The sequence below is a fragment of the Canis lupus genome, chromosome 22 (genome assembly GCF_011100685.1).
Source record: "Canis lupus familiaris isolate Mischka breed German Shepherd chromosome 22, alternate assembly UU_Cfam_GSD_1.0, whole genome shotgun sequence".
NCBI lineage: Eukaryota > Metazoa > Chordata > Mammalia > Carnivora > Canidae > Canis > Canis lupus.
Window position 1 is genome coordinate 61480135 of NC_049243.1, and position 18992 is coordinate 61499126.

Sequence of the window (18992 nt, forward strand, 5' to 3'; positions counted from 1 at the left end):
AAGAACAAATGGAAGCCGCGGATCCCGTGTGTGAGGACTCCCGGGGGCTGCGGGCAACTCGCCGCCCGGCGCCGCACCGCGGGTCGCAGCTGCAGGAGGGCCGAGCGCCCCGAGCGCAGTCGCTCCTCCGCGGGCCTGGGACACAGGCAGCGCGACGCCAGCAGCCGCGACGAGCCCCCGGGCTTCCCGGCAGGCACCTGCTCGGCCTCGGGCCACCGTCCGGCGCCCTCGGAAAATGACAAGTGGCCGTAGACGCTCCCCGAGGCGCGCTCCCGGTCTCCCGCGGGGGGCAGGGGCCCGCGGCGTCGGACGGGGACGTCACGGGCCGGGGGCGGGGGCGGGGGCGGAGGCCCAGTTCTCGCGACGTTTGGAGCCGGGCGGGAGGCGGCGGCGGCTCCGCGGCGGGTGCGAGATGCGCTCGGAGAAGGAGGGGGTCGGAGGCCCTGGGGCGGCAGTTCCTGGGCGGGGCCCGAGCGGGAGGGAGAGGCAGTCGGCTGTGGGAAGTCCAGTTCCGCCGGGAGTCGCCGTGGCGAGAAGCAGAGGCACACCCAGCCTTGTCCTCCGGCGGAGGGGTCGGCACGGGCAAACCTCGCGAGGAGAAGACGGCTCTGAGCAAGGTGGGGAAGGGGCGGGGAATGCAAACCTCGCGAGAGGAGGAGGTCGGCAACCGCTGAGACGACGGCGGGGGCGGGGGGAGGGTGGTGCTTGCAAGTGTCGCGAGAGGACGGATGGTCTCGACCGGGTGGGGGCGGAGCCGAGGGGTGTGTTCCGGAAGCAGGTGGGCGGGGCGGGGCCAGGTGGGCGGGGCCGGGTGGGCGGGCGAAGCTTGCGGGATGAGGGATGCTCCTGAGCAACCGAAAGGTGGGCTCGGGGTTTGGGGTGCGCCAAGGGACGGAGGCCGCCGGCCGTGTGGTCAAGGGGGCGGGGCCGGGCCCCTCCTCACCGCCGTGGCCGTTTCCGCTCGTCCGGACGCGGCCAGCGCCTGGAGCCCGCGGTGATCCCGGAGGGGGCTGACGCCGTGAGGCGCTGGGCCCGGGCCGCGGGGGTCGTCGGTCCCCAGGGAGGAGCTGCTTGTGCGCGCCGCTCTGACCGCACCGGGCCTTCCTGACAAATGCGTGGGTTTCTTGGCCTTCCCAAGAACGCGGGTCAGATCTGAGCCTGACGCGGGGGCGCCAGGTGATGGGAGCGCGGGAGGGACCCAGCGCACCGCCGCCCTCTCCGCAGGTGGTCATCCGGCGGCTGCCCCCGGGCCTCACCAAGGAGCAGCTGGAAGAGCAGCTGCACCCCCTGCCCGCGCACGACTACTTCGAGTTCTTCCCCGCCGACCTCAGGTGAGGACCCGGGGGCGCTGGTCCCTTGCTGGGAGCCGTCTTCCCCCGCAGGTACCCAGAATCCGCGCGGAGCCTACTTGGAGCTCTCCCCGCCTGGGCCGGCCCCTCGGCTCCTCCACGGGAGGTTGGGACGATGCCGCTCCTGGCACCGCCGCGGTCTAAGAAGAAAAACAAACACCGAAACGCTGTGCTCCTCCCACGCGGTCGCCCTCCCCCCACCCCACACCTTCCAGGTTGTTCCTTTTTTTATTCCCTTCACAGCTTGGTGGAAGGGTGACTCTGAGACCTCCTTTTATTAGCAAAGAGAGAACCCAGCCAGATTGTGTGATTTTCACTGTGTTTACTACACCTTTTATGATCATTGTTACCCTTTTTAGCTCCAGTGTGTGAGTTTGCATTTGGGATAGCCACATAAGGCCTCCTGAATAAATACCTTTAAGTAAAGACTTAAGTCGGCCTATTCAAAGAAAAATAGCACTAACGGTGAAATACAAATTTGATCTTAAAAAAAATAATAGGTGATTTTCAAATGACTAAAGTTGAAGAAAACTGGTACAGTTAAAGGACAGGCCCTGGACACTCGGAGTGATTCGGTTGGAATCCCAGTCCCGCCTTTTAACTTGCTGCACCTTTTGCACATACTGAATTTCTATGAGCCTCAGTGTTCTCGTCTCTGAAATGGATTGAAAGTTCCTCCTAGGAAGGATGTTGGTAGTTGTGAAATACTAACTACCACATTACCAATAGGAGAAAGGCTTAGTTCTTCTGTAGTCCCCAAACCGTGTGCTGTGGTTCAGAGTCCCTCTAAAGTACATAAATGTGTTCTCTAAGTCAGTGAAGAAGCTCTTATAGGATTGAACGTTTTCATTATGAATAAATCATGACTAGCTGGTGTTGGGTCTTGATGTGTGCTAAGGAATGACCTTTGAATAAGCTTTCCTTTGACTTTTCAACCTTGGAAGACCAGTATTTTAACTCTGGTTCTGTGTAGTAGAGATACTGACCTTACATGTCTTTTCCAAGTTATTAAAAAGATTTCCAGTAATGTTTATTTTTGCTTTTTTGCTAAAGAATACCCGGATTGGAATATAAATAATAGTGAAAGGGAATATAAGGGAAGGGAAAAGAAATGTGTAGGAAATATCAGAAAGGGAGACAGAACATAAAGACTCCTAACTCTGGGACACGAACTAGGGGTGGTGGAAGGGGAGGAGGGCGGGGGGTGGGGGTGACTGGGTGATGGGCACTGAGGGGGGCACTTGACAGGATGAGCACTGGGTGTTATTCTGTATGTTGGCAAATTGAACACCAATAAAAAATAAATTTATTATAAAAAAAAAGAATACCTGGATTGTTGTATTTAGCTGAGAAGTGATTCTTTGGCATATAGGTTTTATCTGAAATAGTTTCTTGTGCCCAGAAAAGAAAAAAAAAGCAAAATTAAAGAAGTCTTGCAGTTTTTACAATTTTCATTGTTATCTTTTATTTCAGTCTTTATCCTCATCTCTACTCAAGAGCATACATTAATTTTAGAAATCCTGAGGACATCCTTCTTTTTAGAGATCGTTTTGATGGCTATATCTTCATTGACAGTAAAGGTTGTATCATTGGCTTTTTAGACTCTTTATTATCATCTCAAAGCATGTTAATAAAGTTTTGCTGGAATGTTTGTGAATTATAAGTAAGTTTTCAGATACCAACCTATTTTTTTTTTTTTTTTTTATTTGACAGAGTGAGTGTGCGTACACACATGCACAAGCAGGGGGAGAGGCAGAGACAGAGGGAGAAGCAGGCTTCCTGCTGAGCAGGGAGCCCAATGCTGGACTTGATCCCAGGACCCTGAGATCATGACCTTACCCGAAGGCAGACACTTAACTGATTGAACCACCTCAGATGGTGCCCTCTCAGGTACCAATCTAAAACAAGTTCATAAATTTCGATTGTGTTACTGTGCTTGTGTGCTTATGTTGAAAATTAAAATTATACCTAAACCAAAGAACTCTAGCAATTCTTTGTATCAGTGACAACCTAATTATCATTGGAATGATGTTTTTCACATAAATGAGTTTTCTAGATAAGTGATCTTCAATTATGTACCCAAACTAAATCACTTTCCTCATGTTCAATAGAAATTTTCTAGGATATGTTATTCATTTACATCTGTGTCCTTTTAAACAGTACTCTTGGGGCACCTGGGTGGCTCACTGTGTTAAGCATCTGATCTTGATTTCATAATCTCAGGTCATGATTTCAGGGTTGTGGGATCGAGTCCCGTGTCTGTACTGGGGTTCTGTACTGGTGTGGAGCCTGCTTAAGATTCTTTCCCTCTCCTTCTGTCCCTCCCCACCCCCACCCCCACCCCCCAAAAAAAAGAAAAAAAGAAAAGAAAAACCTAAATCATTATTTTCCAAAATGAATATAGTGGAATTTTAGAATGGCTTTTGCAATTTCTTTTCTGCTAAAGGCCTAGAATATCCTGCAGTGGTAGAATTTGCCCCATTCCAGAAGATAGCCAAAAAGAAGCTAAAGAAAAAGGATGCCAAAACTGGAAGCATTGAAGACGGTGAGTCCCTTTATAAAGACTGGCTTATGAAACTGCCAAATTAAATATAGTGATCAAATATAATTTCTCTCTCATGTGGGGAGGAACGTGTTTCTTTTTTTCTTTTTTAATTTATAGATCCAGAATATAAGAAGTTTTTGGAAACTTATTGTGTGGAGGAAGAGAAACCTAATGCGAATCCCGAAACACTTCTGGGAGACATAGAGGCAAAGACAAGAGAACTTATTGGTCTGTTTATTCTACTTTTCTTCTCTTTACCTTATTGAGATATATATTTATTTCTTTTCCAATTACTTTAAAATTCACACTCATGACAGGTTTACCAGGGATTTAGAGTTTTTTCCAGTTGTAACAAAAATATGGCAACCTGGGAAGATATTTCTGAGCATCAGTTGAAGGAGAGTGCCAGAGCTTTCAGTAAAAGAGCTTCCAAATGAGCAGTGGAGAAGACGTGTGAGTGGCACATGGCCATGGCTTCATACGTGTTGGATTGTGGATGCCCTGAGCAGACATTAGGCTTCCAATGGGAAGGCTTTGCTCCAGCCCAGGGTGGACTGCTTGCACTAGCTGGCAGAGTCCGTGTATGCTCTGGCCAGTTGGGTGTGGGAAGAAAGGGACAGAAGGAATCCAGACTTCAAGGAGTATGACTGGAATAGATCAGTGGATGAAAGCAGCATCATTGATGTGGGACAGACTGGGGGAGAAACATTACTGGGAGGAATGCAAGATCTCACTATAGAGCATGTTAAGTTTAAGAGCTAAAAAAAAAAAAAGACAAATTAGAAATTCTAGGACTCTCCACTCTTCTTCCTTTTCCACTTTGCTGTAAATGCCCTTGTATAGAATAGCCACAGAGAAGAACCAGAGTCTTCTACTTATGGGCAGTTTTGAGGCAGTCCTTGGTGGCCAGACACACACACCATCCAGCTCCCGTCCCCAGCCCAGCTCCTGGTACACAGTAGGTTTCATAGCATTTTACAGAATGAGTAAGTGTGATTCACAATCTACTAGTCCAAGATGAGGCTAGGGAGCTTTGATCCTGTTTCTGCCCATCCAAGTTTGGATCTTAAGCAATTCAAGGCAGTTTGCCTTTTTTTTTCTTAGATTTTGGCCTTTAATGGATTCTTATGATCTAATCTGAGGAGTGAGGGTTAAATGGAAATAGGAATCCCCTCGTAAGTGGCAGGTTAGTGCAGTGTCCTAGCAGGGGACACAGAGCAGACAGATCTGGGCTCAGTGTCCTGTTCCCTCCCAGGTGGTTGCGACAGTGCCCAGTAGCTCTCTAAGTGCTAACAGTTAGACTGTTGGTTAAATTAGTGTTCTGTTACACAGCCATGCAACCTTCTGTTGAACAAATGATATACTTCTGTGGTTTGTAAAGCACTTTCATAAACAGGTCTCATTTACCCTTCACATTGATCCTTTGGGGTAACAAGGCAGGTATTTTCTTCGGAGAAGGGGGAAGGCGGGTGTGGTCTTGGCATCAGCCCCTCCACCCACCCAGTCTTGGTCCTGCTCTTTGCTGATAAATCCAGAACTCCCACGGTGCAGAGCAAGAGTCCTCCTCAATTTAAAGCAGGCTGCGTATTACAGAGCCTGTGCTCATCCTGGGTCAGAGCTCATGGTTAACACAGGAGCCACTCAGGGAGGGAATGGGCTCTTGTCTTGGCCCCTGTACCTGGGATGAAATGTGGGCATTTTCACAGCCTTATATCTGGGGCAGAGCTTTCCTGGCAGAAGCCATTTGATACATTGTGTTGAGGTGTTCAGGAGTTCTTAATTCCCTGCCCAAAGTCTCTCTTACAGAATTCCTGATTAGTTCCTGATCTAAGAATTTGAGAAATGTCATGGCCAGTCTCCAGTTTTTCCAGGGAATTTTCCTTCCCCCATTTAATCTTAGGTTTTGAAAGAGCTGTAGAATAGACCCACTCTTCCACCTGTATCCTCAGCTACTGCTATAGGGAACACATTTCTCAGAACCAGTCCCTCTGAGAGGCTATGCCTTGAGGCCCACCATATTTGGGTGCCCCATTCCAGGTTAGGTCAGACACATCTGGTGCCTGAAAGCTGATGATGGAGTTTGAGTTTACAGAGAGGTTCATTCCTGGGTGGTTAGTGCTGCTTAGATGAAGTGCCATGTGAGATCACTGTCTAAACTTTCACATCTGGTTTATTTTGGTTTGTGGAGCGTATATGATAAGAATCCACATTGCTTAAAATCATTGTCAAGAGAGTAGAAAAAGAAGAAATTTCCAGAATATGTTCTGAATCGAAGTGAATCTATAATGTTATGTAATGTTTAAAATATCTGCAAACATGTGAAGATACTTATAACAATTGGAAAGTTTTTTTATTTATTTTTATTTTTATTTATTTTTTTCAATTGGAAAGTTTAATGTGTTGTACTCATTTTTCTTTTTTTTTGCTTTTATAGTCTCTTTGTAAGTAATATGAAGAGTCCTTGAGAATCAGGAATTTGTTGCTTACTATTTATAGAGTTGTCAGTACCTCCAAATAACTTGACTTTATAGTGATGGAATAGGAACTCCCTATTACTAATACGGGATATTAGTATTCCCTATTATTATCCCTATTATTATTAGGGATAATAGGGGAATACTCTCTATTCCTAATAGGAACTCCGAGATACAATATATGCTCATCTAAATTTTATGTATTTATGTATGTAGGTATTCATTCATTTATTTATTAGAGATTTAATTTTTAAGCAATCTCTACACCTAACATGGGGCTCGGATTTACAAGCTGGAGATGAGGAGTTACATGCTCTTCCTTTTTTTTTTTTTTTTTTTTTTTTTTAATTTTTATTCATTTATGATAGTTACAGAGAGAGAGAGAGAGAGAGAGGCCAGAGACACAGGCAGAGGGAGAAGCAGGCTCCATGCACCGGGAGCCCGATGTGGGATTCAATCCCGGGTCTCCAGGATCGCGCCCTGGGCCAAAGGCAGGCACCAAACCGCTGCGCCACCCAGGGATCCCGTTACATGCTCTTCTAACTGAGCCATGCTAATTTATTTAAACATTAAATTGAAAACAAGTATTTAAAATGAAGGAAAAATAAATCTTATTTTAGAGTTAAATCTTGCATAACAATTTTTGTGTTTTAGCTAGAAGAACTACACCTCTTTTGGAATATATTAGAAATAGAAAATTAGAGAAGCAGGTAGGTCTGCCCTCTTACCTGATGAGTATCCTTCCTGTCTCTGCCGCGTCCACACAGATCATTTATACACATGCTTTCCCACGTCTCTAGAGGATTCGAGAAGAGAAGCGAGAAGAGCGAAGGAGGAGGGAACTGGAGAAGAAGCGTTTACGGGAAGAAGAAAAGAGGAAGAGGAGAGAAGAGGAGAGGTGTAAGAGGAAAGAGGCAGACAGAGAGAAGAGAGCTGCTGAGAGAGAAGTAAGGATTAAGGTAATTTTGAGGAGATAGCTCATTTCTTTTTTCTAAAGCCAGTTCTGCTACAGTTATGCCTTTTAGGTATTTAGCTCTTCCAACTTGTTTTTTTTTTTTAAATATTTTATTTATTTATTCATGAGAGACACACAGAGAGAGGCAGAGACACAGGCAGAGGGAGAAGCAGGCTCCTTGCAAGGAGCCTGATGTGGGACTCAATCCCAGGACCCCGGGGTCATGCCCTGAACCAAAGGCAGATGCTCAACCACTGAGCCACCCAGGCATCCTGCTCTTCTGACTTATAAGGACATTTCCAGTTAGCCCTTTTGTTATTATGGTACTGTTTCTCTGGAGTACAACATTGGTTCTCAAACTGTGTTCCCTGCGCCCTGGGGGTTCCTTGGCCATACTGTGGGGGAGGGGGCCCGGCCTCCTGGGTGTGAATGATAGCACTTCACCCAGAGGAACCCCACACTTACTTGTCATGGATTGGGTTTCTGCTTACATTTTCCTTTAGAGAAAAGACTCCCTGACTAAAATGTACACATTTGGAAACCACTGGCTTGGTGTGTACACTGGCTTTTCTAGACAAAGGCTTACTCCTGGAACTGGTTTTTATTGTTTCTTTTACAGTAGTAGCAGTGGTTTCTACACCTCTTGCCCAGTTTCTCCTTTGACGGATATGTTCATTTAGAAGGGTGGGTTAGTGCATAGAAGTTGTTCTTCCCCTGTGTAAAATATGTTGTTCCAGTGTGAGTCAGCCCTTCTTTGTTAGTATTCTGCTCAGATGACCTTATTAAACCTAGATTTCGACCTGATGTGCATCTTCCCTCATTCCATAAAGGGTTTGAACTGCTCTTAGAGATTCTTTGAAATTGTATCATAAAAAGAAAGAAAATAAAAGATCAGTACTTTGGGGGAAGATAGAGTAGAAAGGGAGAAGATGGGGAAGAGGTCAGAGTTGCCATAGATTAGTTCCTTTTTTTTTTTTTTTTATTTTTATTATTATTTTTTCATTTATTTATGATAGTCACACAGAGAGAGAGAGAGAGAGGCAGAGACATAGGCAGAGGGAGAAGCAGGCTCCATGCACCGGGAGCCCGACATGGGATTCGATCCTGGGTCTCCAGGATCGCGCCCTGGGCCAAAGGCAGGCGCTAAACCGCTGCGCCACCCAGGGATCCCTCTTTTTTTAAATATATTTATATTACATATATTTTTAACTTCAATTAATTAACATATAACAACATATTACTAGTTTCAGAGGTAGGGGTCAGTGATTCATCCATCTTATATAGCACCCAGTGCTGATCCATACCACGTGCCCTCCTTCATGTCCATCACCCAGTTACCCCGTCCCCCGACTCTCCTCCCATCCAGCTACCCTCAGTTTGTTTCCTGTGATTAAGAGCCTCTCATGGTTTGTCTTCTGCTCTGATTCTGTCTTGTTTTATTTTTCCTTCCCTTCCCCCATGATCCTTTGTTTTGTTGTTTAAATTCCACAGATGAGTGAGATCATACAATAATTGTCTCTCTGATTGACTTATTTCACTCAGCATAATATCCTGGAGTTCTGTCCACATCATTGCAAATGGCAAGATTTGATTCTTTTTGATGGCTGAGTAATAGTCCATTATATATGTAGACTACATCCATCATAGATTAGTTTCTGATATGCTTGATCAGAAACATAGTTTCATTATCCATGAGGAGAAAACATGTCATTTCTTCAAGGGAGGCAAAGCTTTTTCTAGGCCTTTGCTTCTAAGTCACTTTCTCCTGAAGGTGGTCATATGGGACTCACTAGCAGGAGGGAACAATTTCTTAACAAAATTCCTACGAAAACACACAAGCATGTGACTGGGTTTTCTGCAGTAACAGCCTCACAGCTCACTGGTTCACGTAACTGGATCTGTTGTTGGTATTTCTTGGCCATTGTATGCTGCTCACCATTGCCATCTGGGGACTCAACAATGGAGGCTCCACCATGGCGCTTGCTTCCACAGTCCCTTATGATGGGGAAGGGAATGTTTAACACAGCAGATTGTACCCTGGTTCTTAAATCACATGGAAGAGACACAGCCCTTCTGCCCACATGGCATTGGCCATAGCAAGCCACCTGGTGGCACTTAATCTCAGATCGGGAGGCATATTCAAGAAGCGAGCCAGGAAGAGAACCAGAAATATCTGATGAACACACTAATGAATGATTTCTGAAGACTGTTTCTGGAAATGCTTCTCTTTAAGTTTAAAGACATTGCCGAACACCCTTTCTTGATGAGAGGTCACATCCCTTGACCACATCCCTTGCTATGAAGACAAATCCTAGATGTGCAAGATGTCCCACAAAAAGTATTTCATAATCTGATGATAACTGATGAGATTGAGGAACCCAACCAAGACTATCAAATAAAGATGATCCATTCCCCATTGGCAAGAACATGGCAAAACCAGGGTATTCCTCAGGGAAATAACTCTGAGGGGGTGTTTTCTGTTTGTCTATGTGGTTTAGGACCCACAGAACTCTCCCAAGAAAATTGTAGCATCTCAACTTCCTATAACTTGTCATTTCCAGTAGCATAAATGAACAGTTCTGGAATGGTAATAATAAAAACGTTAATATAGGGAAATCTTTAACATTAATTGTGGTTGGGGGACACCTGGGTGGCTCAGCGGTTGAGTGTCTGCCTTTGGCTCAGGGCGTGATCCTGGAGTCCTGGGATCGAGTCCCACATTGGGCTCCCTCCATGGAGCCTGCTTCTCCCTCTGCCTATGTCCCTGCCTCTCTCTCTCTGTGTCTTTCATGAATAAATGAATGGAATCTTTAAAACAAAACAAAAAAAAAAACATTAATTGTGGTTGGAATTCAGCTCTGTCATGTCCAGGCATAGAGTAGGTATTTGCATTTAACGCAGATTTTATGGTCACAGATGGAAACATTTTCTGACCTTCTCTTTGACCTTTCTAAACACATAATGGCTAATCTAGTGCCTAATCTTTACACTCTCAAAAGCACTTTTTTCAGTAGCTTTGAGAGTTTTTCAGGAATAATGTTTGAAACTTGTAGCTTATAATTTCAATTATAATTTTAAGAAAGAAAGTTTTGGAGTGTAGCATTTTACTTCTATATTTTATATTATGAAATTAGAGTCCAAAAATAAGCCAAAGGAATAAAAAATTAAGTCAGTTAAAATAAACATATACTCTTTCATATAGAAAAAAAAATAAAAAAAAATAAGTCAAAACATAGAGGAAGAGAAAAGGGTATTCTTTTTTTTTAATATTTTATTTATCTATTTATGAGAGACAGAGAGAGAGAGAGAGAGGGGCAGGCTCCATTCAGGAAGCCCGATGTGGGACCTGATCCCGGGTCCCTAGGATCACGCCCTGGGCCGAAGGCAGACGCTCAACCGCTGAGCCATCCAGGTGTCCCGAGAAAAGGGTATTCTTATCCAAGTCTGGTCAAACAAAATCTTAGTGGCAGACCCCAATGACATGAGTAATCAACAGCCTCTGTCTATGGAGTGTCTGGTATCCTGACATGACAGCACTCACCTGAGCCCAAAGTTTGCCCTTAGTAATCATCTGGGCTCATTGTAGGAATGTCTGATTTACAAATAATTTGGAAAAGTAGCTTTTTTTTTTTACCTGAAAAATAAAATTAATGAAGAAATACTAAAAGAGTTTGTATTCATATCACAAAAATACAAATGCAGAGAGAGATCTTCAGGTCTATTTTTTAAAATAAACTGATTCAAGCTGTTTTTATTTTCCTCTGAGGATTCTTTTTTTTTTATTATTAGTTTTTAGGGTATAGATCCTTTACCTCTTTGGTTAGGTTTATTCCTAGGTATCTTATGCTTTTGGGTGCAATTGTAAATGGGATTGACTCCTTAATTTCTCTTTCTTCAGTCTCATTGTTAGTGTATAGAAATGCCACTGATTTCTGGACATTAATTTTGTATCCTGCCACATTGCTGAATTGCTGTATGAGTTCTACCAATCTTGGGGTGGAGTCTTTTGGGTTTACGTAAAAAGTACAGTATTATGTCATCTGTGAAGAGGGAGAGTTTGAATTCTTCTTTGTGAATTTGAATGCCTTTTATTTCTTTTTGTTGTCTGATTGATGAGGCTAGGATTTCTAGTACTATGTTGAATAGAAGTAGTGAGAGTGGACAACCCTATTTTGTTCCTGATCTTAGGGGAAAAGCTTCCAGTATTTCCCCATTGAGAATGATATTTGCTGTGGGCTTTTCATAGATGGTTTTTAAGGTGCTGAGGAATGTTCCCTCTATCCAGTGCTGGATAATTTCTGAAGAGTTTTGATCAGGAATGGAGGCTGTATTTTGTCAAATGCTTTCTCTGCATCTATTGAGAGGATCATATGGTTCTTGTTTTTTCTCTTGTTGATGTGATCTATCACATTGATTTTTTTTTTTTTTTACGAGTGTTGAACCAACCTTGCATCCTGGGAATAAATCCCATTTATCATGGTCATGGTGAATAATCTTCTTAATTGGAGAAGATTGGATCCTATTGGCTAGTATCTTGTTGAGAATTTTTGTATCTGTGTTCATCAGGGATATTGGTCTATAATTCTCCTTTTTGGTGGGGTCTTTGTCTGGTATTGGAATCAAGGTGATGCTGGCCTCATAGAACGAGTCTGGAAGTATTCCAAGTATACTGTTCCAAGTATTCGGAGCAGCTTTAGTAGAATAGGTATTGTTTCTTCTTTAAACATTTGATAGAATTCTCCCTGGGAAGCCATCTGGCCCTGGATTTTTGTGTCTTGGGATGTTTTTGATGACTGCTTCAATTTCCTCCCTGGTTATTGGCCTGTTCAGGTTTACTCTTTCTTCCTGTTCCAGTTTTGGTAGTTTGTGGTTTTCCAGAAATGCATCCATTTCTTCTAGATCACCTAATTTATTGGCATACAGCTGTTCATAATACGTTTTTTAAAATCATTTGTATTTCATTGTATTGGTTGTGATCTCTCCTCTTTCGTTCATGATTTTTATTATTTTGAGTCTTTTTCTTTTTAATAAGGCTGGCTAATGGTTTATTTATCTTATTAAATCTTTCAAAGAACCAACTCCTGGTTTTGTTGATGTGTTCTACAGTTCTTCTGGTCTCTATTTCATTGAGTTCTGCTCGAATCTTTATTATCTCTCCTTTTCTGCTTAGTGTAGGTTTTATTTGCTGTTCTTTCTCCAATTCCTTTAGGTACGAGGTTGTGTATTTTGAGTTTTTTCCAATTTTTTGAGGGATGCTTGTATTGCGATGTATTTCCATCTTAGGATTGCTTTTGCTGTATCCTGAAGATTCTGAATGCTTGTATCTTCATTTTCATTAGTTTCCATGAATCTTTTTAATTCTTTTCTAATTTCCTGTTTGGCCCATTCATCTTTTAGTAGGATGCTCTTTAACCTCCATATGTTTGAGTTTCTTCCAAATTTCGTCTTGTGATTGAATTCTACTTTCAAAGCATTGTGGTCTGAAAATATGCAGGGGACAATCCCAGTCTTTTGGTATCGGTTGAGACCTGATTTGTGACCCAGCATGTGGTCTATTCTGGAGAAAGTTCCATGTGAGAAAAATGGAATTCCACTTGAGAAAAATGTGTATTCAGTTGCGTTTGGATGGAAAGTTCTGTAAATATCTGTGAAATCTATCTGGCCCAGTGTATCATTTAAAGCCCTTGTTTCTTTTGTGATATTGTGCTTATAAAATCTGTCATTTGCAGAAAGTGCCATGTTGAAGTCTCCTACTATTAGGGTATTATCTAAGTATGCCTTTACTTATGTTTTTAATTGATTGATACACTTGCCAGCTCCCACATTAGGGGCATAGATACTCATGATTGTTAGGTATTCTTGTTGGATAGACCCTTTAAGTATGATATGGTGACCCTCTTCATCTCTTACTACAGTCTTTGGGATAAACTTTAATTTATCTGATATGAGGGTGCTACCCCAGCTTTCTTTTGAGGACCATTTGAATGATAGGTAAATGGTTCTCCACCCTTTCACTTTCAGGCTGTAGGTGTCCTTAGGTCTAAAATGAGACCCGGGATCGAGTCCCACGTCGGGCTCCCTGCATGGAGCCTGTTTCTCCCTCTGCCTGTGTCTCTGCCTCTCTCTCTCTCTCTCTCCCCCTCTCTCTCATGAATAAATAAAATCTTTAAAAAAAAAAAAAGTCTCTTGTAGACAGCAAATAGATGGTAGATGGGTCTTGCTTTTTTATCCAGTCCAAAACCTGCGTCTTTTGATGGGATCATTTAGCCCACTCATGTTCCAAGTAACTATTGAAAGATATGAGTTTAGTGTCATTGTAATACCTATTCAGTCCCTGTTTTCATGGATTATTTCTTTGGGCTTTGTTTTTCTTTTACAAGATCCCCCTTAATATTTCTTGCAGAACTGGTTTGGAGGTCACATATTCTTTCATTTTTGCCTGTCTTGGAAGCTCTTTATCTCTCCTATTCTGAATGAGAGCCTTGCTGGATAAAGTATTCTTGGCTGCATGCTCTTCTCATTTAGGACCCTGAATATATCCTGCCAGCCCTTTATGGCCTGCCAGGTCTCTGTGGAGAGGTCTGCTGTTAATCTGATATTTCTCCCCATATAAGTTAAAAAATCTCTTGTCTCAAGCTGCTTTAAAGATTTTCTCTTTATCTTGGGAATAGCAAATTTGACTATTAAATATCGAGGTGTTGAACAGTGTTTATTGATTGTGGTGGGGGGTGTCCTCTCTATCTCTTGGATCTGAATGCCTGTTTTCCTCCCCAAATTAGGGAAGTTCTCAGCTGTGATTTGTGCAGATATACTTTCTGGCCCTTTGTCCCTCTTGGCATTTTCTGGAACCCCAGTTATATGTAGATTCTTCCTTCTGAGGCTGTCATTTATTTCCCTTAACCTTTACTCATGGTCTCTTCATTGTTTTTCTCTTTTTCACTCAGCTTCCTTCCTTGCTGTCAACTTGTCTTCTATGTCACTCACTCTTTCTTCCACCTCATTAACCCGTGTCGTTAGGATCTCCACTTTGGATTGCATCTCAGTTAATTGATTTATAACCTCGGCCTGATTAGATCTAAATTCTGCAGTCATGAATTCTCTAGAGTCCTTTATGCTATTTTCCGGAGCCACCAGTAGCTTTAAAATTGTGCTTCTGAATTGGCTTTCTGACATCAAATTGTAATCCATATTCTGTAACTAGATGGAAGAGAGTACTGTTTCTGCTTCTTATTTTGTGGTGAATGTTCCTTCTAGTCATTTTGCTCAGTGCAGAGTGCCTGTATGAGCAGGCTGAGTCAAGAATATCAACCACAGCAATGCCGGGGTGGCTCGGCAGTTAAGTGCCTGCTTTGGCCCAGGACGTAATCCTGGGGTCCGGGGATTGAGTCCCACATCGGGCTCCCTGCATGGAGCCTGCTTCTCTCTCTCTGCCTGTCTCTGCCCCTCTCTGTGTCTCATGAATGAATGGGTAAAAATCTTTTTTTTTTTTTTTGAGTGGGAAAGATCCTTTTATTGGGGTGGACACGGAGTACGCACTAGTCCATGATAAAATGACTTAAGAGAAAGATCCGGAAATGCCGACTTCTCCTCCTGGCACACATTCAGAGCAAAGCCTGGGCACAGAATAGGTCCCAGCCAAGTCTTTAAGGCCCGGACTGGAGAGCAGGAGCAGGGAGAAAGGCTCCCACCCATGCTGCTGGGCCACAGCAGGGCCCTGGCTCTAGACCCTTGCAGACACACTCTGTTTTTCCGGAGGAGAACTGGAGGGGGTGGGGGAGTAAAAGGGGGTTCTGGGTAGTGGGGTTTGTGAATAACAATGTTTTTTAAAAAGCATCTACCAACTTCACACTACTGGATCTGACGTCCCCTTTAACCATCGCTTACAGCATAAATAAAAACTCAAGGAAAATAAATACATCGGCTCCTATGAGGTTGAAAGTGGTATGGATGGTCAGGTGTGGGTGGGCTGGTAGGGGCAGGGCAGGGGGCGCTTAGAGAAGGCGGGCGGGTGAGTAGCAGACAAGACAGGAGGCGCCTGTGGGGGAGTGAGAGTCTTAGGTGTCTTCATGCATGTCTGGGCTATCGGTCCGTGGGACCTTGCGGAGGGGTGCAGAGCTCTCACCCTCAAGGTCCACTTACTCCTGGTCTCTCTTTGCGGCATTCTTTTTGTCCCATTGCTTATGTAGGTAGCGCAAAAGAATGTTTGTCTTTTCTGTCACAATGATCTGTTCAGATGGGTACTCCCGGGTGGGCAGGTAGACTGAAGGATGCCGGTTCGAAGCTTTGCACACAGAGTCAGCATGAAATCGACTAAAATTGCTTTTGTTGTAGACAGGCAGTCCTTTCAAAAAATCTGCCATCTTCTGTTTCCTCCGTCGTTGCCTCAGCCACCACCACAGCCGCCTTCTTAGCCGCCGCCGCCGCACAGTAACCGGATACAAATCTTTAAAAAAAAAGAATATCAACCACGACCTAAGTAAATTTCACCCTAGATGATTCTGACAAGGTCAGAGACCAGAAAAATGAAAACAAAGATCAGAACAAAATAAAACAAAAGGACCACTAGAGTGAAAAATTTTAAAACAAAGTAGTAAAAAATAAAAGGCCAAAAATCCCAAAGAAGAAAAAGAATAAAAAGGAAGAGAAAAAACAAAAGTAAAGTGGAAAAAGAAAAACAAGAGAAGAAAGAAATAAAAGGAGGGGATTGGGAGATGGTGGTGGTGAAGAAGTTGTAGTGGAGAAAGAATATAGTCCACCTAAAGGGTCCTAGAGGGTGATCCTCTTGGTTCTGAGTGTATTAAGTTCTGTATGTTAGAGGATGCTCAGTCCCAAATTTATATAAACCAGCGATACTTGTAGAAAGCCCCAACATTGACCACCAAAACATAAACAAGATAAAAGAAGGGGGCAGAATGAGAATGAAGAGAGAATATACTCTCACAGAATGAACCAGCATGGTATTCCACTTGGTTCTGGGTGCATGCTGGTCATGTTTTAGAAGGTATTAACTTCCACCATTGTAGAACAAACTGAGGCAGAGAAAAAACACAAAAGCCCATATCTCATATATCTCCCAAAATTAAATTGAGTATGTTGAAGGGAATTCAGAAGTGGAAAATATATCTAGGACCTGTAATTGTAGAAATATGAAAGTCAGAAAGGAAGAAACCTAAAAATGAAGAGGTGGTAGAATATTGTAGTTAAGGTGGGAAAAGAGAAAAAATATTGGAAATTCTTAGTCTGATATAAAAACAAGTTGTACTGGAAAAAGGGGGGGGGAAAGGAGGGTACCCTCTAGTTCTATATACTGTAAATCCCTCAACTTCCCCTGGAGCTTTCCAGTGCTGCTTGGTCAAGAGCTTGCTCTTCCCCTGTCCTTACAAGCTGCTCTTCTGGTTGAGGGGCTGCTGTGCTGATTCTCAGGTGTGTGCACCTTGTGTGCACCTGGGGGAGCTGCCCTGCCCCCTGCTGATGCTGGGCTTAGTGGGAGCTATTTATCCTGTGAGGCCCCCGTTCCCTGGCCTGCCCCCCCAGGCACAAGGTGACACAAGGAGGAACAACACCACTGGCGGGGGCCAGGTCTCCAGCTCTGGAGTCAACTCCCTCAATAACCACCTGCAGCTCCCAGTCTGCACTGGCCTAGGTGCTCCTGGGGCAGAGTGGGCGCTGTTGTGCACAGCTTGGGGGCACCCGGTTGTAGGAGAGTCCTCACTGTCCTGTGCCCTCCCCACCTGCCTCTGCCAGTCCCAGGGGGAGTGCAGGATTGGGGGCTGTGTCTCCCGTGCCCTGGAATCTGGGCCCTGTGCTGCTGGAATCGGGTTCCCGGGGCATGGCTCCCGAAGGCACCAGGGCACAAGACGCCTCAGCCTGGAGCCCCACCCGACCCACCGGCTTCTCCCGAGGCCTTGCTGGGTGTGCGCTCCAGCCCTTTACTGAGATCAGCTGTGGTGTGTGGTGAGCTCTCCCCCAGGCGCCCCTCCTCTCCTAGTGAAGCCAGGAATCTTTTTTTTTTTATATAATAAATTTATTTTTTATTGGCGTTCAATTTGCCAACATACAGAATAACACCCAGTGCTCATCCCGTCAAGTGCCCCCCTCAGTGCCCATCACCCAGTCACCCCCACCCCCCGCCCTCCTCCCCTTCCACCACCCCTAGTTCGTTTCCCAGAGTCAGGAGTCTTTATGTTCTGTCTCCCTTTCTGATATTTCCCACACATTTCTTCTCCCTTCCCTTATATTCCCTTTCACTATTATTTATATTCCCCAAATGAAAGAGAACATACACTGTTTGTCCTTCTCCGATTGACTTACTTCACTCAGCATAATACCCTCCAGTTCCATCCATGTCGAAGCAAATGGTGGGTATTTGTCGTTTCTAATGGCTGAGGAATATTCCATTGTATACATAGACCACAGCTTCTTTATCCATTCATCTTTCGATGGACACCGAGGCTCCTTCCACAGTTTGGCTATTGTGGACATTGCTGCTAGAAACATCAGGGTGCAGGTGTCTCGGCGTTTCATTGCATCTGTATCTTTGGGGTAAATCCCCAATAGTTGAAGCCAGGAATCTGAAGGCTTCACCGCACTCTTGTGGTTCTGCCCCATTTCCCTGCTAAGCGCCTTTCAGTCCGGGAAGAATCCGGCACGGGTTTTTAAAGTTCCTGCTCCTCTAGGGCTGGGCTTTCCTGTCCTGGAGGCTCTTGCCGAGGGCCTTAGCCCGGCTCCTCTCAGGGTCCCTCCCCTGCTTGATTCCTTTTATTATTTTTTTTCTGCCTTCTTACCTTGTTAGAAGCAAAAACCCTTCTCTCTGCAGCATTCTAGCTGCTCTGTCTTTAAATCTCAGGTTGAATTCATAGGGGTTCAGGATGATTTGAAAGTTACCTAGTTAAGTTGGTGGGGCCAGGTGAGGTGAGGACCCTGTTCCTCTGCCATGTGGCCCGCCCCCCTCCTCTGAGGATTCTTAAGTTGGAGTAGGAAGTTACAAATAAAATTCCTGAATATACAGATTATAGGCAATAGATTATATTAACGAAGTTGTGCTATCTTTTTTCACAAAGCTTATTAAAAACAAATGCCGGCTGGAGGGAAGCATAGAAGATCAACTGCTTTGACCTCCTCCTATGCTGGGCTCCTCTTCCTTCTCCTCCTCTTCCTCCTCTTCTTTCTCCCTTCCCCATTCCCCTTCTTCTCTCCTCCCTCTCTCTCCTCCTCCCTTTGCCAATCTGATTTACATCAGGCCTCTGCTTGCTTCCCTCCACAGGGAGCTTACTCCCAAGACTTATGGCTTCTCAGAAGTGTTTCCTCATTATCTGGTCTCCATTCATGTCTTACCTCCACGGAGAGGCCCTTGAACTCCTTGAGAAGCCATCCCCTCTCACACCACACCTCTCTGTCCTTTTTTCTGTTTATTAGATGTTTGTAGCATTTCATGACTCCTAAGGTTATCTGGTCCACTTTTTCTGTGTATACCTTTCTTCCCCTCCCTCCAGGGCCACCGTTCTACTGCTGTAGAATGTCCTGTGAATTCCTATAATGGTCACTTTTCTCTTACTCACAACTGTATTCCTAGCACCAAATATAGGGTCTTTTTATCCGGTTCCCAGCACATAGCTCATAAAATCCTTGTAATCTCTGGGGTGATGAGTGTCTTCTATATGCCAGTGAGA

General features: G+C 44.4%; 1 protein-coding gene and 1 pseudogene across 1 annotated transcript in view; one reads left to right on the top strand and one right to left on the bottom strand.

Annotated features, from left to right (window-relative positions):
* The first annotated feature begins 412 nt into the window (after window positions 1–412).
* Window positions 413–18992, top strand: part of UPF3A (UPF3A regulator of nonsense mediated mRNA decay) — a 33515-nt gene continuing 14935 nt past the window's right edge. Inside the window, 8 exon segments of the mRNA XM_038570154.1 lie at window positions 413–499; window positions 501–617; window positions 1225–1331; window positions 2823–2929; window positions 3796–3894; window positions 4012–4122; window positions 7023–7078; window positions 7169–7327. Coding sequence (XP_038426082.1) covers window positions 413–499; window positions 501–617; window positions 1225–1331; window positions 2823–2929; window positions 3796–3894; window positions 4012–4122; window positions 7023–7078; window positions 7169–7327 — 843 coding nt within the window.
* Window positions 15363–15731, bottom strand: LOC106557591 (annotated as a pseudogene).